Consider the following 26,112-nt stretch of genomic DNA (forward strand, 5'->3'; position numbering starts at 1 on the left):
TGCTTCAACAAATGTATAGTTAGTAATTATTGATATCCTAAGAAATGGGAATATGAATACTTTGAACGAATAATTTCATCACACAAAATAGCGTTTAACGACTTACATTGACAGTTTTGATGATATACGAGTACTATTATTATCATTATCCAAGTGAACATTTTGAATATTTTTTTTGTCTTTTCATATTTTAACTAATTTATGATTTATTCCACTTAAATCTTATCATTTCACAATTTTTTATAAATAACACTTCTTTGTATTTCTTTTAAGTTACATTTTAATATATTCAAAACATTTCATACGTCCATCCGTCTCCATAGTGTAAGGGCAAGCATATTTGAAAACCATACTGGAGGTTTCTGGATTGTCTAATTAATAATTATTCATATTATAATATACATTGAACTAAAACCTGAATCTAAGGACCAAAAAAGACCTTGTCTTCAAATAATAAACGATCAAGATAGCAACATTCCATTAGATGCGAATAAGAGTCACTTGGCTTGACTTGGTACATTATGCGAAATCCTTTTTTCAAACAATATTTATTTTAGAGAATCAGTTCAGGATTCATAAGTAACTTTCTTTGTTTTTACTATTTTTTATGTTTTGCTGTTTGTTTCCCGAATAAATAATGCGCGTTTGTATTGTCAACTCCTTGGCTGATGAGTTTTAATGAAGATTTTATTTGAAAAAGGGCCGTTTATTTATTATTTAAAATATACGATATTAAAATATGTTTGAAACATACGAAATAATACCGATACCGTCCACTACAGTCCATATACCTAGAACTACCCTGCGAGACTACCTACCTTATAAAATAAAATATTAAGTTAAGATATTTCTTTGCCGGGTGCCCGTACTAGGTACGAGCAAATCCTCAAAGGTATTTTTTTTGCCTATATGTGGCATGAGCAAATTGAGCAAAGAGTTTTAAATGTAAAATTATATATCGGTGAAGGAAGAGAAGAGGCCAGGAGTCAGATGAAGAAGAATGCAACGGCTGTGGAACATCAGGAACACGACGGTACTTGGAGTAATGCAACAGCTGTTCCACTAGCAAGAGATGGGAAGACAAGACGCCAACGCTGAAAGAGAGGCAACTTATATTGTTTAACCATTGATTTCTTTCAGATTACTTCTTTCAACCTGTAGCTAACCGATGTTACAAAATGCACACGACTCCCAAAACTTGGCACGACGCTTACAGGGTGTGTTCTCACGAATCTGCAGCCTTAGCTATGATCAATAGTCCTGCCGAGGCTGAAATCTTTGTTTCCAATATCCTGCGGTATCCCGAACACACTTTGCGAGAGAACTTCAACAAGAAAGTGTTGTTACTTGGCTTCAGCGATCTGACTAGTCCTGGCGAATTTTTAACCATAGATGGCAAGTATATTCAGTAAAAATTACTTAATGCTTGAAATATCGTTTGTTCTATGCTAAATACACACTCATATATCGTACCCGTACAGGAGAAACTGACCAACTAACAAAACATAAAATGTTCAGGAGGGCTACTTAAGTCACTTTTGCTTGACAAGAAAATAAACACTAATGCAGTTAGTCATTTTTAACAAGTCAATATATTATGTATACTTCTAAGTTTAAAATAACACACACATATATATATATATATATATATATATATATATATATATATATATATATATATATATATATATATATATATATATATATATATATATATATACATATGTCCGCCTCCGTAGTGTAATGGTCAGCATGCTCGCATAAGTGAGTTGGAACTTTCGTGCATATTCGCTTACCCAAAAATATCAGTTGTTTTTATGTTGGGATTATATTGGATCATCACAAATGCAGGAACTTCTGAGGAATTGGTATGTTTTTTAATTAGGCGCATTATGACATCACAACCTATTGTCACTGCGTCGCGTGGTTTTTTTTGCCATTTAAAATGAAAACAACTTTGAAAATATTTTTCTTTACGAATTTGAAAAACTATTGTACGGAATTCATTTTGGTTTTTATATTGATTTATTAGCTATATATTTTTTTCTTTCTTATTGTTTAGGTAAAACTCTGGAGGAAGCTAGGTACGCAGAGTGGGCAGAAAATGAACCCAATAACGAGGGAGGGGAAGAACACTGCGGCAGTATGTTGAGAGACGGGAAATTGAACGATGTTTCATGTGACGCCAAGGCAATGTTTATTTGTGAAAAGGTTCTTACCAGCCCTCCAAATTTGGTAGTTCCACGCTTCGGGGAAGAGAATAATACTGGTACAAATAGTACCAATTAAATATAATAATAACGCTAGTCGATTTATGTATATTTGAATATATTAAATTTATGAATGTGTTATGTTGATTTCGATGCGCTGAATCATTGTACAAGTTTTTACATCATTTTCTGTCTTTGAAAGATTGAAGAGTTTTGAGTTGAGGTGTTTCTTTAACTATAATTATCCAGTGAAGGTGTTTGTAACCTTATTGTAACCGTATCTATGTTTTGAAGCCATTTAGTGACTGTTTTAAAACGCATTTGTTTACTACATACAACTTAACTTTACTTTTTTTTATATATTGACTTTATTATGATTCGAAATCAATCATAATTCTAAATGCGTTCTCTCTGACAAAACGTTGTATGATAAATGTTTAAATGGTAATATAAGGAAAAATGCAAAGCATAAGCATTATCAATACAACTAAGAAAGGTGTATTGAGATGTTTTGGGCATGTGAATCGAACGAGTGAAGTAAAAATAGTAAAATAAATTTATAAGATGAATGTGGTTGGTAATAGAAGCAGAAGAAGACTGAAGAAAATTTGGCATGACCAAAAATTTCAAATACTTGGGCGTGGTCATATCAGGAGTCGAAATAATTAGCGGGTATATATGAGGAGATGCATGAATGTAGAATAGGCGAATATTGTTTGCAAAGACAGATTGGTGTGGCGTTCTATTCTCTGTGCATCTCCCTTCGGGGAACCGGCGTAGTGGTTAGTTAGTTTTTTAGTTAGTTATGTTGCATATCACGATATTGATTAATAATTCTTCTTTATCCAAGATTTCTTGAACAAAGAAGATAATATAATTCTTTTAATGTATATTCGAGCTAAGCTTAGATTACGATGTTCTCTGAAAACTTAATCCAACCATGATGTTTGTGAAAAAGCACTAAAAATAAGGAATTGTAATAATGTAACGTTTTTAAACTTAAAAAGAAGAAGGAATAAAACATTAATGTACTTATCGATACACAAACATTTCAAATTTATATTGTTTTCAATAAGAATAATAGCCTTGTATTTAAAAAAAAGTAATCGTGTTGTTTAATGTGGGGATTGAGCATTGGCTCCAAAGACATTAACCACGAGGCTACATTCTAACCTTAAAAAACAACCGTATTTAAAAGAATTTTCAAACTGTAAATAAAACTAACAGGAATTAACACATTAAATCTATAAAGTAACGTTATTTGAGTGTTTAAAATTTGCAAGCTAATAAAAATTGTTGTAATACTTCAAAATAAAATAGTCTACAAAAAAAATTATCAGTTTATCCGTTGGAAATGTTTATTTATATACTTTAAACAATAAATATAATTTTGATACCGAATCCTGAAATTTTATTAACATATCTGCTTTATTTTTATTCAATATGTACTGAAATCCACCCAAGAGTTTCCCCGATTGCTTTGAAATTTCGATCTGCGACATCGTGAGATGTGAATACTCACCATTTTAATATGCTTTTTTGTTTCTGTTCCATTTAACCAGACTGCACCACAGTAACGCGTTATCTAGCTACAGCTAGTGACAGCTTGTATTATATAAGAAACATTATGATACTAGTAAACACATACATTACAAGTATATTAAAAACTAACTCAAAATACAAAACATTAAAAAAATAAGGTTTTGATCCGACGATGTTTTTAATATATTTCTTCTCACAACGAATAGTGCTGAATCTATAAAATTATAGACTTTCCCAAATAAATATAATGTAAAATTTATAGAAGATTTGGAATACAAAAATAACTATTATAAGACAAATAATTAATGCAAAAATATTGTAGTAGAATTGCGAGGGATCGCGTGTAGAGTAAGTTAGGAGTTTTTTTTACAGGTAAAATATTTTTTTAACCGCAAATCAGCGCTGTCTATTGATTGTAAGAGTAACACGAGCAAAACTAAACATTTCTAATGATGGACAGCGTGCTTCTTGATAGGTCCTGTCATTTATCATTTTCAATGTTTTTAATTGCATTGTAAAACATATTAGAGATGTTTGATTTCAACTTTGTTTATTTTCCATTTAACCAGACTGAGCCATAGCAAAGTGTAGTCAGAAACAGTTTGTTATAAATATAAATAATACTAATACAATTAACAAATAAACTGTTATTAAAATATTTTTTTAGTTAAATTCAGTTTAGAAATTAGTTAATTATGTCGTTTGTTATATGTTAGCACGTCGCTCACTCCTTTCAAGAACGTCACAAATCAAAAATCGTCAATTTTCAGTTATGCATGTTTTCGGAATGCTCAAAAATGTAGGTACTATATCCCAGCAAAAGAGGCATATTTACCCGCTACAGGGCAGAAAATGTTGTTTTTGCATTTTGAAGAAAAGGTATTGTTTAATTTTTTTTTAAATATACTAAATATTTTTCAAACGGAGAAAAAACCTTCAGGTTTTACCTAAAAAGATCTGTTGCACAGTAAAAAGTTCAATAAGTAGCTTGATATTTATTTTTAATACATTGTGTTATATTTTTTAACTTAAAAAACGTTCTCCTGAAAAATCCATTTTTTTGATTTATGACGTTCTTGAAACGAGTGAGCGACGTATTAGATAAAACGCTTATGGACCTGAGCGCCGAACAACGGACAAGTGAGATCACGACTGGAAGTAAACTCGAACATAATGAAACACAGTTGTTGACTTGATACTGGAAAAAAAACATCATGTCATTCAGAAATAATTTCACAATGTTTTTTTGCAGATTCGACACGATTCAGAGTGCGTATTGAATCTGTATTCTCGCAGTTATCAGTGAGAGGGTTACGAATGTCATCTTATTTTTATATTATTAGTACTGATTTGTCTTCCGAATGAGTAAATCGTATCTTGTGTTGTGAATAGAAATATTTTATCATGTATTTAATATTCAATTTGTTATTGTTATTAATTAATTTTTCGTCAGTCGGTAAGTATTTTTTTATTAACTTTTTAACAAATTAAATATAAATATAAATATAAAAATATATAATATATATATATATATATATATATATATATATATATATATATATATATATATATATAAATATATACATATATATATATATATATATATATATATATATATATATATATATATATATATATATATATATATATATATAAATATATATTTATGTATATAAATATATACATATATATATATATATATATATATATATATATATATATATATATATATATATATATATATATATATATATATATATATATATATATATATATATATATATATATATATATATATATATATATATATATATATATATATATATATATTATATATATATATATACATATTATATATATGTACATTACATTTTTGACATCTCAACATAGATGAAGAAAAACATGGTAGTCCAGTAATTTTCAGGGCTTACGACCGTCATAGGTTGAGATGTTAAAAATGTAAAAAATAACATCCAAGCGGAGATAATCCAGATTCGTGAACAAGTGTTTGGAAACACTCAAAATTTTGTAAATAAATATGTGTAAAATTAAATATATACATGTTTTATTTCATACTAGTGCTTCAAGATAATGACAAGATACAATATGAGAAAAATCGTGTAAAATTTCGAAGGGATTACACGTATGAGGAGGGGATGGATGCCTTCTATAAAGAACACAAAATTATTAGAACGTGGTTAGAAGCTAATAGCATTTGCAAAATGGAGTCGGCAGAACTAGCCGTACCTTCGAGTGCAGAAGAAGTCCAAATTTTGTTGAAGTACAAAACAGACGAAAACAAAGATTATTGGTTAGGTCTCAATGACATGCGATCCGAAGGTGATTTCTTTACAGCAAATGGTAAGTGTTATTTATTATTTATAATTAGTGAAAGACAAATTAAAACTGGGTTTGGGTTGTGCTTCTGTGTTAGTCAGACCTTATTTGTAGAAATAGGATTTGTATACAGCACAAATATTATACAATATTTAGACAAATAAAAAAATACTTTACAAACATTTGTTCAGTCCATAAGACACTGCGTTGGATTGAAGAGATATAAATTTGATTGTTGATCATTCATTCATTTCATTCGAACCCTTATCGGCAGCCCAATGGTGCATAGGGCACTGCATCATAAAAATGATTATCTTGGTTGTTAACACATGAAGAAAAGGTGATCAGCCCTCCGCTTCAAGTACCAGTCCAGGGTAATATTGAATAAATATTAGAGTGAAGAAATCACTTTTATTTTATATTTATTTATTTATCTATTATATACATTTATTTGACCCTCCCCTGGGAATCGAACCCGGGACATCCAGAATGGTAACCGAGAATGCTGACCATTCACTGCGGAGGCGGTTGATCATTCGAAGTTAAATAATCAGTCCTACAATCTAGATTCTAGGCTATAGGAGTAGAATACTGTCCATTAAATTGGATAAAGATAAAACAGATGAAAAATAATTTATACAAAGATCTCACATTGTTCTTTAAATAAAAACGGCATTAAATATGGTACCTATCAGGACACAACATATATTTTAAAAATATTGAAACTATTATGATTTTGCAAGGGTAATTATAAGTACCTAGACAAGATAAGAAAAAAAGAAACACAAAAAATTCTCAATACATTCTTAAAAATAATATTGAAAATATTATAAACAGTAATTTCTGCATCAAAGATTTATTAAAAAAACATTTAGTTTAGATTCAAATGAGTAAACACATACATACATATAATATTTCTTATGACTCATTACAGGTAGTGCCATGAATATCCAATCTCACGAAATGATTAAGAAATGTTTTTATTATTTTATAAATAAATTATTGCAACACGTGTTTCCATGCATTCCTTATCATTTTTAAAAACCGTTTGTGAAGCTAAGTTTAAATTTTAGTGTTGTGTCTTTGGAATGTTGAAGTATGAAGTGGGGGAAACAAAAGCTGTGTCTTATTTATATTTATTTATTTTTATCGTTTTTGTTTTTTTATCAATCGGAATATGAACAAGGGTGAGGAGGCATCAGTCATTGTCATATTGTTAATTATGAATTTATTATTATTTATATTTAAGCAAAAATAAAATAAAAATGGATAAATATTACATCAAAGTGACTACCGAATTAATTTTAAATAAAATATTTATTTCAGGAACATGTTCACTTGAGTTATCGTTTAAAAATTGGGCCGATTCAGAACCAAACAATGAAAATGAAGAAGATTGCGTTATAATGAATAAAACTGGATTCTGGAACGATGTGGAATGTTTGAATAAATATCCTTTTATTTGTAAAAAGGATGCACTCAGGACAAATTATAGGTACAATGCCGGTTGTGAGACATCTGACAAAGGTTTTAATAATTTCTTTATTCTACTTTGATATTCCTTTTACTGTATCGATCTGCTGTTAGTTCATTCAAACACATTCATATTATATACATTTTGACATCTTAACATATGTAGATGAGAAAGAATATGGAGGTCTGGATATTAACATGACTTTTAAAATGTCATAGACTGGTTAAGCGATCATAGGAAACATACATTCCTTACATATTTCTCGTCAAGAATGTGCATTGTTTGCACTGTTCACATTTATTCTTTATTATAAATCAATTAGAAATCCAGGCCCATATTCAACGTTAAAATTTATCTTCTTCGCTACTGTTGTCATTAAAACGTAAAACGTAGTTTTGTCTCAAATCTGTATTTAAATTTTTTTGTGGTTTAGGTTCGAACATAGTCCAAAATGAGACAATCAGAGAGAGAAAAAAAAACAGATTTCTTCGACCCCTACATGCACCCAAAATACCTCTGATACCATTTTTTTTTAAATAAAATGATCAGTCCTTCCATTTCTCGAATAAAGGAGGACAGTATATTTGAAAAGTGACACAAGTAAAAGAACTCGAAGTGAAGGACATTACAGCGTTATAGAAAAGAAGTTGCAGGGAAAATAAGTAGGAAAAGAATAAGAGCCTTGCTCACAAAATTAGTGCTTACATTATTAAAAAATTGCCACAAAAATATAAAACAAATTAATAAAAATGAATAAGTTTAAAACTATTTCAAATATTTTGAACCCAAAGTGACACATGACAGTCGCTGTAATTTTCTAACAATGACATTTAGATCTGTCGTACGGACTGTATAAAATCGATGTTCACAGTGTGTTTCACTTCTTCGTAGCTTTAAAAGCTTTAAACAAACGGTGCTTGAGGCAACAAGGATACTCCTCCCTTTACCATATAAATGAAAAACAAAAGAATAAAAATGACCCATTTTCTAAATCTGCAGAGAAAAATAGGACTTGTATGATAGTTAAAAAGAAACTATCCAGCATGTTTTTTTTTATCCCTATTAATCAATTGAATTTTACGATAAAAGGATTGTCGGAATTCTACTATATTGGCATAAAAGTTAATCAAACATAAGTATTTTTAAATTACAGATTACTTCTACCAGTATGAAACGGATCGGTGTTACAAAGTACACACTACTCCAAAAACATGGCACGACGCATTCAGCGTATGTTTTCATGAATTGTCCTCATTAGCCATGATCGAAGATCCATCGGAAGCCAAATTCCTCATCGAAAATATGGCTAGATATCCTGAGCATACATTACGAGGAAATTTCAACAAATCGATAGTTTTGCTGGGTTTAAGTGATCTTTTAAAGGAAGGAGAATTTGAGACAGTCAACGGTAATAATTAAAGCGATTATATTTATTTGTTTATCTTTAAAAAATACTGATGAGCCAGAAAATTACATTAAGTTGAATTATTAATGTTGTTTAAACCATCTAAGCATACTTACTACGAACATATTGAAGTACGTTTTGTAGATAATAGAGTTCTGGACCACAACATTATGTAACTTTAAAAAAAACTGTTATAAAATCACTATAACTTTGGTCGGCTTCGAAGCAGGCACCTCCTTCCTAAAGACTAATTGAGGATGAATCGGTTTTATTCAAAACCGATCGACGTTTTAGGAAGATAAATTATGATGTAGTTATTTTATAACTAAGTTACTTCTGAAGTTACAAAATGAGAAATTATAAATTTAATCTTCAATTATAAAAATATGTGTTCTAAGAAAAATGAAAATACTTTTTTTTGTATTTTAATCTATTCAAAAATATTTTTTCTAAACACATTTAATTCAACACAAAATATTTCGTTAACAATAAACTTTCAGTAGTATACTTTTTCGTAAAAAATCCCTTCAATTTTATTTACAAATAATCCAAATTTAACCATCTTTTGCTTAGATTTGCCTTAATCCTTAATTAAATGTTGTGAATATTTTCCTTTCTCAGTTGAGCATATCAATATTGGAAAAGTATTTTCCTATCTCATTTTTGCATATCTATATTAGCACATAGTTTGTGGGAAACGCTTTACAGCGCATTTAACTTACTTTTGGTGCTGCGAGAGACGCCAAAAAACATTGTGAAGATTGGAGTTGGATTTGTGGTTACTTGTGATTAAGTTACTTGCGATTAGTATACGACCCTAATTAGTATACTAATTAGGGTCGGAATTAATGAGAAAATCGTCCGAAAACAATATGTTACTTTACTTAACATTTTCCTATCTCAGTGTCAATTCAATTCAATTTATTTAATTTAAAGATAATATACACATTACAAACTTAAATTTAAATCGTATGCATTAACATAAATATAGGCAATATAAAATAGAAAATAAACAAGAATACTATTGCTAAAGGTGTAGAAGAATCCAACCTCAAAAAACTACTTCAGACACATGGAACAGATCAATATCCAATCAGATATTGTTCAACATAGCGGTAGCTCTTCGTACAGGCATAACCATCGGCAGGTTGGTTCTGTGTATAGGAATGTGAAACAATCTATGTCGACGCTGTCTTAGGTAACTATCGGGAACATACAGACCAATGTTCCGGATAATTTCAGGATTATCGATCATACCGCGCAACAATCGATAAAAATGCGTAATCAAATACTCAGTTATTAGCTCAGTATACCTATACTGGTTAAGCCGGTATTTTAAAATTTCTGTTAAGTATACACATAAATTTGTTGTTTTACAGGAGATATTGTTGAAAGCCCAATGTATAATGACTGGGCAGAAGGTCATCCCGATGCAAGAGGGCAGGAGCGCTGTGGTGCCATGCTCAGGAATGGAAAGTTGATATCCGTTTCATGCACAACAAAGGCCATGTTCTTCTGTGAGAAAGTTTTGATCAGCTCGGACCCACTGATCGTTGGACGGTCCTCGTACCAAAAAAAAAAAACTTCGTCATCTAATTTAAACCGGCTGAGAATCCAACAAAATAAAAATTGATTACGCATGAAAAAAACTTTAGTATAAAGTGACAAATGTTATGTAAAAATTTTATATTGTAAAGGTGGATTGTGGTATTTTACTCAGAAAACCTTTTTTCAATTTTTAAATATTTTTTTTTTCTTCAATAAAATATATTTTCTACAGAACATTGGCATATTTATTGATAATTTCCCATTTAACCACTGTTTTAGCAACGATTTGGGTCATTTTAACTTATTGTAATTTCAAATGCGATAAACATTCAAATACTTTTTTTCACGAATGAATAAATTAAAAAATACAACTAAGTCTCACATAGTGGTTGAAAAAATTTAAGTAGAAAATTAACTTTAGCATATTTTTTAAAACTGGCTGCATCTTACTAGCTCAGTCTGGTTAAATGGAAAGGGATAGTACACATGTCTTCCTCAGTTTCTATTACCAACCACATTCTCCTCATAAATTTGTTTAACTATTCTTTCTTTATTCATTTAATTCACATGCCTGCTTGGGTATGTGAATTAAATGGGCATCTTAACACATATTTTTAATTTTATCTTAAATGTTTCATTTCTCAGCTTTACGTCCTTTATTTATATATCCATTCGAACACCTACGTAAAAACGTTATGCTGAACATTCGCCTTAGAAAACGCATTTTAAATGCATTCAGTCTACTTTCATCCTTCCTTTGCCATGCTACACTTCCATACATAAGGGATGCATACATAGATAAAAACGCACGCGTTTTATAATGCGCATGTCCAAATTCAATCGGAGATGTCTTTACGAGATTTTAGATTTTGAATAAACTATAACTATTTTATTTTATTTATTCAACAAGTTTAATGGCTAACAACGTAAAATATTTTTTTTAACTAAATGAATTTCATTTCTTTCATTAGTAACGGCATGTAGGATTCGCGAGATTGATGCTTTTTACTGCGGAAATGGAGAATATATCAGAATAATCCTGCGATAGCATTTAAATAACTTGTTTTTTTTTAATGTATTAAATAATCGTATTCCGAAACTAGATAAACTTGTATGTTTTAATGTAAATGATTCGCTGACTGAGAAAACATGTTTTATGAAACCTTCATCAGTTGAAAGGAAGTTGCAGTGAAAATCATACGTCGTTCAATACAATTTTGCAAAATGTATTATTTCGTGTCAATTATTTTAATATTTCTAACATTCACAGTTACATCAGGTGTACCAGGTAAAACTTATATAATCTCTTATGCTCTATGTTTCATGCAGTCAAAATAAATTCAAAATCTACTGCATGGTATAGAATATTGTAATACTTAAAACAAAATCAATCAAAACAGTTAGTTAAAATTTTTTATTTTTGTTCATTGGATGATGGTAAAAAAACGGTTAAACTTTTTTAAATGCGTCTATAATATCAATTAAAATAGATGGATTTGAAAAAAAAACTGCTTGACGGTTACTGTATTTTATAAGTATTTATTAGTTATTTTTTTAATTCACAAAACTTTTTCGAATTCGACCCTGAATCGAAAATTCCATACGACAAAATACTAATTAGATCTTCTTCTCTGTTTATTTATCCATTCACTTGTCTATTCAAAATCGTTTTTTTTTCTACATCAAATTATCAGCTATCAGGACTATTGTGATATCGCTCACTCCTTTCAAGAACGTCATAAATAAAAAAAACTTGGTTTTTCAAGAGAACGTTTTTAAAGTTGAAAAATATAATACAATGTATTAAAAATAAATATGAAGCCACTTACTGAACTTTTTACTATGCAACAGATCTTTTTAGGTAAAACCTGAAGGTTTTTTCTCCATTTGAAAAATATTTATTTTATTTAAAAAAAAAAATTGAACAATACCTTTTCATCAAAATGCAAAAACAACATTTTCTGCCCTGTAGCGGGTAAATATTTAGTTTAAAATATGCCTCTTTTGCTGAGATATAATACGTTTTCTGGGCATTCGGAAAACATGCCCAACTGAAAATTGACGATTTTTGATTTACAACATTCTTGAAAGGAGTGAGCGATATAACAAAATGTATGTTTTTGAAACAGCGAAAAATAACTATCCCGATAGTATTTTCTTTTCGTATTTACTTACTTTTATGAATTGTTTCTGAAATATTTGCGTTTTATTGATCAAATTAAGATTACGTCACTCTACGTAACGCACGAAGTGAAAGGTTATGACTTTTTACATCGTAAAAATACGTTCATAATAGTTTTGATACGTTAGAAATCAGTTGTTTTGCCTTTGGTCTGTTAATTTATTATAAATATTGCCTTTGGTCTGTTAATTTATTATAAGTATTTTGAAATAATTTAAATACGAAATTACCTTGTTTTCAGACCTAATTTATCTCGAAATATCATCGCGGCACGTATAATTATAGATTCTGCTATCGAAATGAAAAAAAAAATATATATGATGTAAAAATATATGTAAAATGATCAAAGAATAACACTCTTTTATTATTTATCGTTCACTTTGTGTAAAAGTACCTACTTTAATAATATACAAAATTTTCTAAATGATCGAAGAATGCTCAAAATATCATCAATTAAAAGAGTTCGAAATAAAAAAAGTCGCATGGGAAGAAAGAGAGAGAAGTTAAAGACCATATGAAGAAATAAAACTACATTAAGCTTAGAGTATTTTAACCATTTTATGGGGAGGAGAGAAAAACAAAATAATGCTTCTTTTATTTGCAAGGTAAAGTCGAAGTCAAACATAGGAGAAATATAATGTCTTGGTTTTAAAATCTTAGAGAGTGGTTCTACTGTAGCATTAAGACGCTCTTAAGACTGGCTGCAAACAAGTAAAAATTGCCTTGACGATTGCCAGCGTTAAATATGGAGTGTCACAATAATAAAATAACATGTTGATACAAATAAAAAATAAAAACATATTTTTCTTCTTCTTCTTCTTCCGTTTTGGAGGTCCCGGGTTCGATTCCCAAGGGAGGTAAAATAAATATAAGTGATTTTTTCACTGTAATATTTATTCAATATTACCATGGTCTGGTACCTGAAGCGGAGGGCTGATCACCCTTCCTTCACGTGTAAACGATCAAGATAACACTGCGTTTATATGACAGTGCCCTATGCACCATTGGGGTACGGATAAGGGTTTTATTATTTATTATTATTATATTATTACTTCTTCTTGGTGTAGGCCTTGTGGCCAGTTTTTAAGAGGGATTACCCTCCTGCGTTGTCGATTACCAGCTATCGATCCATCTCTTTGGTGGTTTGCCCGCGAGTCGTCTACTATGGGGTTGGCCGTACAGTGCGATGTGGGGGAGTCTGGATAGTTCCATTCTCCTCACATGCGCATACTATTATCTCCTTTGATCTCGTGATTGTGGATGGCGTCTTAGTAGAACAGGTGGAAAAGTTTAAATACCTGGGTGATAGGGCAAGTAAACAAGGCTGCAGCCATCTCACGATGCGTGAAAATTCTATATGGGAAAATCCTGAGATGAAGATCGGTAGTAAAATTAAGATTTACAAAACTTGTGTCCCACCCATCATGACGTGTGGGATCGAAAGTAGATCGGACACTGTTGGCACAAAAAATGTATAAGATATGAAGACTCTAAGAAGCATATCAGGCAACAGTCTTCGAGATAGAATAAAAAATCCCAGGACTAGGGAAATATGCAAGAACAAAAATAAAATAATAATTTATAATAAAAAAAAAGATTTTTTAGATTCCACCGCACCGGAAGATTTTCAAACTCCATTCTTTAGAAGCGATTATGAGTACGAATTCGAAACTAAAAGTTTCTACAAGGAACATAAAACACCCGCTGAATGGATCAATGCTGTGAAGATCTGCAAAGCAGAAAGTGCTTCGCTATCTCTCCCAGCAACAGAAATGGACAGCGTGGTTCTCAAAAGTTTTTTCAGTTCTGATACTACGACTATTTGGCTCGGTCTCCATGACATGTTCTCAGATGGATTGCATATTGCATTAGACGGTATGTCCTTTTGATTTTACTGGAAATAAGATATATATTATATAAATATATATATATATATATATATATATATATATATATATATATATATATATATATATATATATATATATATATATATATATATATATATATATATATATATATATATATATATATATATATATATATATATATATTTATATATTTATATTCATTTTAAAAGTATGACAATGTAAACTATGTTTTTTTTGTAAAATAACGTCACAAAGCTTTGATTACGTTTTCGAAACATATGATGTGCTAAACTTAGTTTAACTCGTTCAAATAAAAAAATGTGATTCGACTATTAAATCAATAAAAATTGTAATCAATAAATTAGTAAAAAAACTGTATATATTAAAAGAAACCTGAAAATACCGGCACCAAAAAAAATGTATATGTACACAATCATGTGATAACACCAGCAACAAATATTAATGACACATGCTAAAAAGTCCGTAAAATGCAATAAAAAAATACAATTTAACCTGTAAGTTTTATGAGCTGAAAATAATGAAAAATTAATATTCGGAATTACAGGTTCCCCAGTATCCAAATTTTACACAAATTGGACATCAGAGGACCTTTCAGACGATACAGAAAACTGTGTATCCATGAGCAGCTCTGGAGAGTATGAAAATAAAGACTGCGATAATAAATATAGATTTATATGCTCCAGAAATAATGCACAATTTGATCAAAATGAATGTCACGTATATGATAAAGGTACATAAAAATAATATTAATCAAAACCATAAAGAAATTCGATAACTACCTTCACACTAATTTGAGTTATTGAATTTTGAATAAAGAGATAGACACATTTAGATTGAAAAGTTCAAAGTCGACTCCAAAGCTGCGGTTCTTTTTTTTTAAGTTTGTATCTCGTGTTATATATATATTTATGATTATCTTGAAAGAAATAGTGAAATGCATATATTGATCATTATACAAACGAGCATAATACACGTTTCAGAGTATTCTTCTAACCCTTTGACGAACCGCTGTTATAAACTTCATACTATTCCGAAGACGTGGCACGATGCCTTCAAAATCTGCAAATCTGAATTGGCTTCTTTGGCAGATATCAGCAGTGAAACTGAGGCTCAAATTTTGGTGGAAAAATTGGAAGAACATCCTAAAACATCGCTGAAAGGAAATTTCAATAAAGATTTCGCTTTTGTAGATTTCAGTGATTTAATCATTCCTGGAACACACATGACGCATAAAGGTTAGTAGTTTATTTTAAGCAATAATTTTTAAAAACAATCTAGAAATAACTAATATTTGTGATTGTTTATTTTGTCCTAATTTCTTGATTGTGACTTTCTATTGTTTAATTTATATGGAAGGTTCAATATAAGATTCTGCATCTTTGTTGGGTATTGATACTTATAAAAGAAGTGCATTGCATTACCAATGCACTGCATTACCAATGCACTGCATTACCAAACGTGCAGTTTATATTTCTTTGCTTTTGGGTGGCATGAATTATCCTTTTAAGTTAAAAATATAGCTATGTTTTTCGCACATCTGTTCCACTATAGAAAAACTAGATCCTTAAAAGAGGCAGGATTAATGGAAACACCGCCTTCAGAATAGTAAAAAAGGATCGAAGAAATGCAGTCCAAAATGTTTTGTTCAAACAGTCAAACCAAATTAAACTGAATGAAGTTTAATGATAGGAAAAGATGTTATGAGAAATCTATTAAAATATGTTTAAAAAACTTTTCACCAAGATATAAAACCTATGAATAAAATTATATAAAAAATATATGCGGGCAAGGAGGGAGACGGATAGTTTAGAAACCATATACTGTTTTTTTAACCACACCCGATAGAACATAGGGCACTGCATCATATTAACGCAGCGTTATCTTGATCATTAACACATGCAGGAAAGGTGATCAGCCCTCCGCTTCGGGTACCAGTCCAGGGTAATATTGAACAAACATTTAAGTGAAAAAATCTTATATTTATTTGACCACTCCGGGAATCGAACCACCGAGCGTGCTGACTATTACATTATGGAGGTAGTCTTAGTAATAATCTATAAGTTAGTCAGACAAAACAGTTGGAAACCTTGAGTATCGAAAACTAAATATATTTTTATAAAATAAAGCAATGGTATTTATAAACTCTTCATATACTTGTACATATATATATATATATATATATATATATATATATATATATATATATATATATATATATATATATATGTATATAAATATATATATATATATATATATATATATATATATATATATATATATCTATATATATATATATATTTATATATATATATATATATATATATATATATATATATATATATATATATATATATATATATATATATATATATATATATATATATATATATACATATATTTATATATATATATATATATATATATATATATATATATATATATATATATATATATATATATACATATATAAATATATATATATATATATATATATATATATATATATATATATATATATATATATATATATATATATATATATATATATACATACACACATACACATATGCTTTTATACATACATACATGAGTTGTGATTTCTCAACAATCTTTTTAATTTATTTTAAGGTTTAACCCTGAAACAAGCGGGATACGATGAATGGGACAGCGATCAACCGGATAATTATGATGATGATGAACACTGTGGTGGAATGAACAGAAATGGAAAGCTAAATGACGTGAACTGTAATGAACTAGCCATGTTTTTTTGTAAGAAAGACATCGCTTTCGTCATCAACCCCAAGTAAGTGCAAGATCCTGTTCAAGTATTACAAATTGCAACTTTGAATAAAAGGAAATGTAATTACTAAGTAAAATTTTAATTAAAAGAAAAAATCAATTATACATTTAGAAATAAACAAGATTCTTACATAGTTGGTAAATTGAAACCAAATGCGGAAATCCAGTACTTATATCTTTTTCTTCGTTTTTATATATCGTAGTCGTACAGGAGAAAGTGACCAACTAACAAAACGTAAAATGTTCAGGAGGGCCATTGAAGTCACTTTTGCTTGGCACGAAAATAAGCATCAATGCAGTTTGTCATTTTTAACAAAATATTATACTTCCAAATTTAAAATCCTTTGGGATCTTTTTCATGGTAATATTAAGCTAGTAAGATATCACATAGTCAATGATTTTTGTCACGTTTTTGTAAATAATGCACTTGGTCACTTTCTCCTGTATGACTACGATATGGCAAAAATCTAAGATGAAGCTTCTCAAATGTTTACAAAATAAAATAAAAATACATTAATTACTTTTAATTTCAACTGTGCGACATTACGTATATAATTTTGCTGTAGAATTTTGGATAGTCAAGGGTACGAAGGTTCGTATATGTGTATGCCCAACCACAGAGTTGACCAGGCAGCTTATAACTAGGACATATTGGCTAATTTGCAACAAAAACAAAAAGCACGGTTCTTTTCTAAATGACAAGTACTCGATCTCATTATATTGTGTACAAAAATTTAAATTTCGTGATATTTTATAAATAAAAAATAGGTAACAATTAACCCTGAGTCTACGGGACCACAGCCCAATACGAGTATGTTTCGAGTATGTGAACTATTTAAAACTTGTTTCACTTGTGCATCTTGCAGAATATTTCACCCTATGTGATGTCATAAGTGTTCCAACCTTAAAACTTGTATCGACATTGAAACGGTACCTAAAAATCTTTTTTAAAAAGGTTTATTAAAGTTTAAAATTTGTGTTTGTTTACTAAATAACTAAATACAATACCATTATTTTTATTTTATTCCTATTACACTTGTTAAGGAATATTATAAAAAACAACCTTTCTTTTTAACAAAGTGTTTATTTTATATCGTTCATAACTTTTGATAAAACAATATTTAACTGGCACCGTGGCGTAGTTGGGTAGACGCTCGACTGCGAAAGCGAAACTGGCGTCGCGGGTTCAATTCCCGCCAATAGTAAAATTAATTCAAGAAAAAGTTATTTTTAATTGGACTGGGTGTTTGTAATGTATTTTTCACATTTACCTTCCCTATTCTCACTATCCTACCTACCATCTTAAATAGACGCTTTGCGGGTTGTTCCTTTAAAAAATACATGTATGGATAATAAATTTGCGACGATATAAAACGAATACTTAACAAATAATATTATTACATTTACAAATTTGTTTATAATAGAGTTGTTACTGATGGGTGATTGTTACATTTTTGGTTAACCGATAAGGATGGTTTTCTTTACTTTTCTCATTTCATTCCTGCTAAGGTTTTTTATGTAAAATTGTCAATATGCCATACGTAACTTAATTTGTGCACTAGTTGACGTGATTGGTTTTAAATGATCTAATCTAAAAACCAAACCAAAAATCCTTATTCGATTCGGTTTTTTAATTCAATCACCCATATCTAGTTTAAAATCGGCCGGCAACGTTTGAAAGCATGTTTACGATGACGATTGGGCATTTCCATATACATATTTTTAGAATTCGTCTTTACATACAATGTTTTTTCTATGACTGCAAAAAGAATATTCTAAAAACGTAGATGTTGAAAATCGCGATCATTAAGAACGATAAGTCAAGCTAATTAACTATAAGAGTTTATTCATTATTGAAAAATATAAATTGAATGATACTCATTCTCGTTATAGTTTGTCTGAATTTCAATAAAGCAAAAAAAAATATTTAAAAATTAACATTTTATATTTTTTTGTTTCAGATAAACCTGGAAGGATCAATATAGGTGTTACTTTTTTTCGAATTTTTTTCTTATGTATATCTAATATAATATTAAAAAAAAATGTAATACAAAATTTAACGTACTATGTTTTTAGTGTGTTTTATTATATAAATATTTTTATAACTCAAATGGTTTCTGAATATAGGCATAATAAAACCTCAAGTTATTAAGTAACCTTGAAATAGATATAAAATGTAAAACTGGCCCCTCTGCTTTCGATTAATTATAAAGACACTGCATTAGTGCACCGTTAAGAATAGATACACGGTAGATGTAAGGTAGGTAATGTTAATGAATCCATTTTGCTCTCAATTAAAGACTAACATATCGCTCACTCCTTTCAAGAACGTCATAAATAAAAAAAAAGATTTTTCAGGAGAACGTTTTTAAAGTTTAAAAATATAATAAAAATAAATATCAAGCCACTTATTGAACTTTTTACTGTACAACAGATCTTTTTAGGTAAAACCTGAAGGTTTTTTCTCCATTTGAAAAATATTAAGGATATTTAAAAAAGTAATTTAATATTACCTTTTCTTCAAAATGCAAAAACAACACTTTCTGCCCTGTAGCGGTTAAATATTAAGTTAAAAACATGCCGCTTTTGCCGGGATATAGTACATTTTCTGGGCATTCCGAAAACATGCACAACTGAAAATTGACGATTTTTGATTTATGACGTTCTTGAAATGAGTGATTCGCATAGTTTGTTAAGGCTTAAATTGTGTCTGTAAAAGTTGATAAATATCCTGAAATTCCGCTGAAAGGGAATTTCAAAAAAGATTTAGTTTGCATAGATTTCAGTGATTTAATGATTCCCGGCACAAATATGACGTATGAAGGTTATTATGTTTTTTTAGCGAAAACGTGAATGTTAGATGAAATATGTGTGACATCAAACATGATGTATGATATAAATTTCTATTTTTCTACATTCATTCTAGCATACGATATTTTCCGATATATTAACATTCAAATATATGTTCAAGTTGGAGAGAAAAATTACTCTGCATTGATATTCAAACATCAATAAACAATAAGGAAGGAATTCATCTGTCAAAAAATGTAGACACAAATAATCCTGTCAAATATTGACGATTCAAGTATCTTCATTAAAAATCACCCGAAGTATTTTAAATTTTAACTCTGTTATAACTGAGAACGGTAAAAAAACAATTGTTTATTAAATATTGATTGGAGGATTTTCAATCCATTTTATGAAGCAAGTAAAAAATATATTTAAAAATTTATAAAATATGTATCCGCAAATCTGTTATAGTTATTATATGTTTCAGTAGCTCACGAATCAAAAATATTTATTGAAATATCTAAAAAAGAAAACGTTATAGTTGGAACCATTTTTATTATTAGAAAATTAGGTTAAATTTTATTTAAAGTATATATATATTTATATATATATTGAAAAATTCTTACTGTTATTTACATTAATATATTTATATATATATATATATATATATATATATATATATATATATATATATATATAAATAAATATATATATATATATATATATATATATATATATATATATATATATATATATATATATATATATATATATATATATATATATATATATATATAAATATATATATATATATATATATATATATATATATATATATATATATAAATATATAAATATATATATATATATATATATATATATATATATATATATATATATATATATATATAAATATATTAATGTAAATAACAGTAAGAATTTTTCAATAAATTCAATTCGTTTTATTATAAACTAGTTATTTTTTCATGATAACCTTATTATTGCAGGTCATAATATAATATGTTTATACGCTAGTACAAAAATAAAACTTTGCTTATATTAGTTATTTAAAAGATAGATACTGCGAGCGTTGGTGTTAATATTTCTATTCTACACTACAAAATGTGCAACTTTATTAGTTTTATATGAAATCAACTATTTGAGACTTATCCCGAGAGCCTCAATCAAGCTTACCTCTTTTACAAGGCATCAGGTTCGCGCCACCCAGGACGACCGCTGCTGACAATTCGTCGGTAGTTCTCGTCAGAACTACGGGACGCGGATCTGACTTGGAAGGACGAAAAGGAGCTGGCAGCCGACAGAAAAGCCTCGAGACAGTTTGTGGACTTCATATGCTCCACCTAGGGAGTGGATATGGTTTTTTTAAAAAACATACTTGTTATACTCTATACTGTTGTCTTTTTAAAACGGATTTTTTTTGTTATCTACAAATTACGTAACATCTCACGATACTTAGTTTACCGTTATTTTTATCTAAATATCAAAGGAGAATTTAAACATTTTTATTTTTGTGTAATTTTATTTAAAAATTCATATACTTAAATTGAGAAAAAATGGTAAAGTAGTTGAATTTCATAAGCTTTCATTTAAATAATAAAAACAAAATAATCATTACGTTTTAAAAAAACTGGTTGCCTCTCGAATTTTCCGATGTCTTTTTCTTCATATTTTCTTTATCAAGTTTTAAACACTATTCATATTTGAAAGCTAATATGTGTTTAACATTGAGGATTTTTATAAAAAGTCGACAATTATTGCATTTTTTATGTACGGTATTCAAATCCAAGGTTAAAAAAAACTAATTTTACTATAGCACGCATGCAATTTCCTAATGATTTTAGGAAATTCGGTTGATCGCCTATCTACTTTTGAGGTCACTTAACTTATTTTTTATTTATTTTTTGACATCTTATCAAAGATGAAGAAGAATATGGAAGTCTAGGCATTTACGGGGCTGACGACCGTCATAGGCTGGTTTAAGTGATCACTTTACACACGTGTAACATTCACCGATTCTTCCCATTATTGACAACCACACTACTCAAATTCTTGGAAGTTCTATACATATGAACCAATTTTAAAACATTTTTCTTGAATCACTAGAACTTCACTAGAGACATCTATTGGTGAGATGAAAAGAAGCTTTTTATTGGGCAGAAATTCTTATATTAGTATGTGAGGTTATGTTATTTTTTATTGTTGTGTAATACTATTCTCTATTTTAATTTATCCATATGAGGCATTCTATATTTCTGGTTATGGTAAAATTACATAGCGAATAACTTCGACAAATTTCTCGATAGAATCTATTGAGTAACTGGATATGTATATAGGAGAGTCAAGTATTATCAATATCATCATCAGTCATAAATGTTTATGATGCTGCTTTCTGCACTTGAATGTTTAAGGTTGGGGTCATGTGATAAAGGTTTATATTTATTATTATTGTTGATTTGGCAGTGTGAACGTGACTGCTTTTTTGGCTGTGTAAACTATAGCCACAAACTTAATTATAAAGTCTACTCATTTGAATTTGTAAATATTTGAGCAGTATTGAAGTACATCAAAGTTTTCTTGATTTGGTACCCATCTCGCACAGGCTTTATGAAACTCAGGCTCAGTGTGGATAATTTGATAGGAGATTAGATCACTATTCCTTATTCCTCCTTGCAAACGTAACTGCAAGCTGCAAACACAGTCACAGCAGCAAAGAAAATGATGCGATGGTTATTAAATTTCGGTCACATGACCTCAGTGGTCCCAAGTCTAAGCTTTTATGTACAGTAAAGCAAACTTTAAGATGTGTAATAGAGAATATGCGGATGATTAATAATGTATGATATTCATAAAATAAATAATGAATTGAAAAAAGTTAAAAAAAAGAGAAACAATTTTTTGACTCACCCTCTTACACACTCGTGTAATGTCATGTTCTAAATCAATCCAGTACCTGTAGGTGTTAAGTACCTCTGCACATAAATGAAATTAATTTCAGAATCTGAACTTCAATGAAGGTATTCCCAAAGAGTGATTCATTTGAGGTAACTATCAATATGTTAGCAGAATTATCTTAAGTAACACTAAGGTTAATTAATCACCTCAAACTTTCCACTCTATGACTTTTTTCTGACTTATTTTATGATTATTCATATAACTAAGCTATTTATTTATTTATTTTTCACCGTACACAAAATAATAATTACAATATTGTGCCCTCAATGGATTTTTCCGTGCCGCGGGCCCATTTCACAATACTTTTTATAACGTAATATGAATAGTTATTTAATAGATTTATATTATCCACTGACACTTCGTGATGGAATTCCATTTTTAATTAACGGTAACGACAAAACCCGGTCGCTGGTCAAATAAAAAAGTGGAAAAGCTAAAAATATTGGTTTTAATCTAATAATAAATTGAATAGTTATTTGTTTTTAATGCAATCAAGTAAGACATGGCTGAATGAGGAGTCGATCTAATTCATTATATATCCAATTACAAATACCGTTTTTTACTTTGTTTAGTTATTTCATGACTTTATGGATAGTAACAGCTGGTTAAACAACTTCATTGCATAATATTCCAAGTTTTGACCAAACGAGGAGTGCGTTAGATTTTGTGTGATGTTTTTTTGTGTTTTGGATTTTGTGCTTCTATATTTGCTTTCTAGTTTTCAAAATGATCATGTGATGCAGCATTAAATGGATTCAAAAAGGTTTTTAAAGATAAATTAGTTAAAACAGAAAAAAGTTCAGCGAATAAATATAATCAAAAGTGTGTTTCACAACTTTTAAAAATAAGCTTTGGAGGGTTGCATTACCGAAAAAAAATGAAGATGAAACACGTTTAGGAAAATATAAAATTTTATTATTTGAAATTTTTTTTTATTTATACTCGATATTTCTAATTGATTGAATGGTGATAGCTTTGTTGAACTACGCACTAATTTCCCTTTATTTCAGTGCGTAGTTTTTTTTTACATATGCCGGATTTGTTCTACCTTATATAATGTTTTTTATTGATATCACTTTATTATTCATCTTCATTGATATATCAATAAAATCTTGATAACAATACTCCTACATTCATCAAAACTAAGTATTTCAACACAATGAATTGGATGCGCTAAATTTTATGATTAACTGATTTAAATAAGAATATGAAGATTCATTGATATTTTCAGTCGTTTCCTAGCAGATACGTGCTAGGAAACGACTACATACTGAAAATTCTGCTAAAATCACATACTGAAGATTTTAAAATGTCAACCACAGATTGTGTTATCTGTAGTTAATCATGGGTATAACGGTGAATGCTGCACGGTGTATAAAGTGATCTATAATATAAGGGAAAAGTGTCTAGGCTAATTGATATGTAAATATTAAAGTGATTAACAGGTAACGATATTTTCTAAAAAGCCAGTAACTTAATTTATCGATGTAGTTAGTTACTAGAGAGCGGATCTCGTTAAAATAGTTTATGGAGGAAATTTGGTTTTCTGTTTGCACTCAAACAAACTTGTTTGTATAATACGAATAAGAGTGATTTCGATGGAGACATTTTGAATGCCTATATTTAATGGTAAAATAGATGAAAGTCAGTAATAGACAGCTGATAGATTTCTAATTCTTATTTATTTTTCAACGGAAAATAGGTTTTTTAGTCTTCAATAGATGCCTATTTTTTCATGGAGACCTATTACCCAAAGGAAAGCATTTGAACAGTCGTTCAAAACGTCCTTTATGGTGAAAAATTATAACAAAATACACGTTTTGGTTGAAAAAGAAAGAACAACTGATTTAATTGATTTTAAAATAAAATATATTTGAGTACAACAATGGAGTTACAAAACAAGATTCTCAAACCTGTTTAATAAATTCTCGTTTACGGTATAGGCATGCACTCGGATACATAAATTGAATCTTTAAACTGCCTATACAGCACATTGCCATATTATTTATTTAAAAAATCCCTGATTTTTTAAAAATTTAAATAATATACGAGAAAATTAAACTTATTAATTTTTTTTAATAAAGACTTTTCAACTCACCACACACTGCTACTACCACTACATGATTATTTTGGGTAGCCTTATTGCAATTTATGAAAATATAATTTATCAGTCATAATTTCAACAATAACTCATTGGATTTCTTATAAGGCTTAAAAAATAAATATTGAATTGAAACAAACCATTTATTTTATTAATGCAAACCAAGGCAATTGAGATGGTATGGGCACATAGGACGTAGAGAACCTGAACATATTGTAAACCAGCGATGTTCTTCGAAAGACATCTAGAGGAAGACCAAAATAATTCAAAGTTACTACAGAAAGATAACATGCTTCGAAGGCATGACCTAGGTACCGTTGTATATGATAGAAGGACCTACAACCTAAGGACGAGGAGAGGTGACCCCAACAGTCTATAAAGACGATAAGTTGGGATAGAGCAAGGAAGAAGAATGCAAACTTATTTATTGTAACTGCAGACAGGTGGTAGAATTCCATTTGGAATTGTTGGGTAATAAAACACGGTTTTTTGGATTGAATTCTACATTTATTTATGTATACGTTAATACGTGACGCGTTTCGTCTTCTTAGGATAAACATAAACATAAATAAATGTAGAATTCAATCCAAAAAACCTTGTTTTATTTTGGATATATTACCTAACAATTTAGAATGCAAACTATTTGCAAACGCATTTTTTTCATCTGGATTTTTGTTCGTAATTCGAACCATTTGTAATCCGATGTTCCACTGTATATTAAAAAAAATAACCCTTGGAATGAGCAAATTTGGAAACACACACATTGATTTAAAATTCGTGAGTCAGTCTTTAAAAGGTTCCATCGCACAAGCGACTACACCGCTAACCTTTACAACATACATACATACATATGTTTTCT

General features: G+C 29.1%; 4 protein-coding genes across 5 annotated transcripts in view; 3 read left to right on the plus strand and 1 right to left on the minus strand.

The window, feature by feature from the left end:
* Positions 1 to 3,216, plus strand: part of LOC148305467 (macrophage mannose receptor 1-like) — a 24,028-nt gene extending 20,812 nt beyond the window's left edge. The window contains exons 12-13 of the mRNA XM_088266649.1: positions 1,141 to 1,395; positions 2,063 to 3,216. Coding sequence (XP_088122775.1) covers positions 1,141 to 1,395; positions 2,063 to 2,289 — 482 coding nt within the window. The 3' untranslated portion in view covers positions 2,290 to 3,216. The remainder of the gene's footprint in view (positions 1 to 1,140; positions 1,396 to 2,062) is intronic.
* Positions 1 to 3,942, minus strand: part of LOC148305466 (C-type mannose receptor 2-like) — a 34,096-nt gene extending 30,154 nt beyond the window's left edge. Inside the window, exon 1 of the mRNA XM_088266667.1 lies at positions 3,733 to 3,942. The gene's annotated coding sequence lies outside the window, so the exon portion shown is untranslated. The remainder of the gene's footprint in view (positions 1 to 3,732) is intronic.
* A 1,151-nt stretch (positions 3,943 to 5,093) lies between these two features.
* LOC148305468 (macrophage mannose receptor 1-like) lies at positions 5,094 to 10,750 on the plus strand. The gene is made up of 5 exons (XM_088266668.1): positions 5,094 to 5,208; positions 5,832 to 6,113; positions 7,416 to 7,616; positions 8,717 to 8,971; positions 10,348 to 10,750. Exons 1-5 carry the CDS (start codon positions 5,157 to 5,159, stop codon positions 10,599 to 10,601), a joined length of 1,044 nt encoding a protein of 347 aa, XP_088122794.1. The 5' UTR covers positions 5,094 to 5,156; the 3' UTR covers positions 10,602 to 10,750.
* Positions 10,751 to 11,686: 936 nt separating this feature from the next.
* LOC148305469 (secretory phospholipase A2 receptor-like) lies at positions 11,687 to 19,500 on the plus strand. 2 transcript variants are annotated; one of them, XM_088266669.1, is made up of 6 exons: positions 11,687 to 11,804; positions 14,295 to 14,573; positions 15,135 to 15,320; positions 15,571 to 15,825; positions 17,219 to 17,393; positions 19,351 to 19,500. In XM_088266669.1, the coding sequence occupies exons 1-6, from the start codon at positions 11,741 to 11,743 to the stop codon at positions 19,352 to 19,354; spliced, it is 963 nt and encodes a 320-aa protein (XP_088122795.1). In that variant the 5' UTR covers positions 11,687 to 11,740; the 3' UTR covers positions 19,355 to 19,500. The 2 variants fall into 2 exon arrangements, with proteins under 2 accessions (XP_088122795.1, XP_088122797.1); XM_088266671.1 differs by having other exon boundaries at positions 14,304 to 14,573.
* Positions 19,501 to 26,112: the final 6,612 nt, after the last annotated feature.

The sequence above is a fragment of the Brachycentrus maculatus genome, unplaced genomic scaffold (assembly GCF_059751285.1).
Source record: "Brachycentrus maculatus isolate JH-2025_06_01 unplaced genomic scaffold, ASM5975128v1 h1tg000274l, whole genome shotgun sequence".
Lineage (NCBI taxonomy): Eukaryota > Metazoa > Arthropoda > Insecta > Trichoptera > Brachycentridae > Brachycentrus > Brachycentrus maculatus.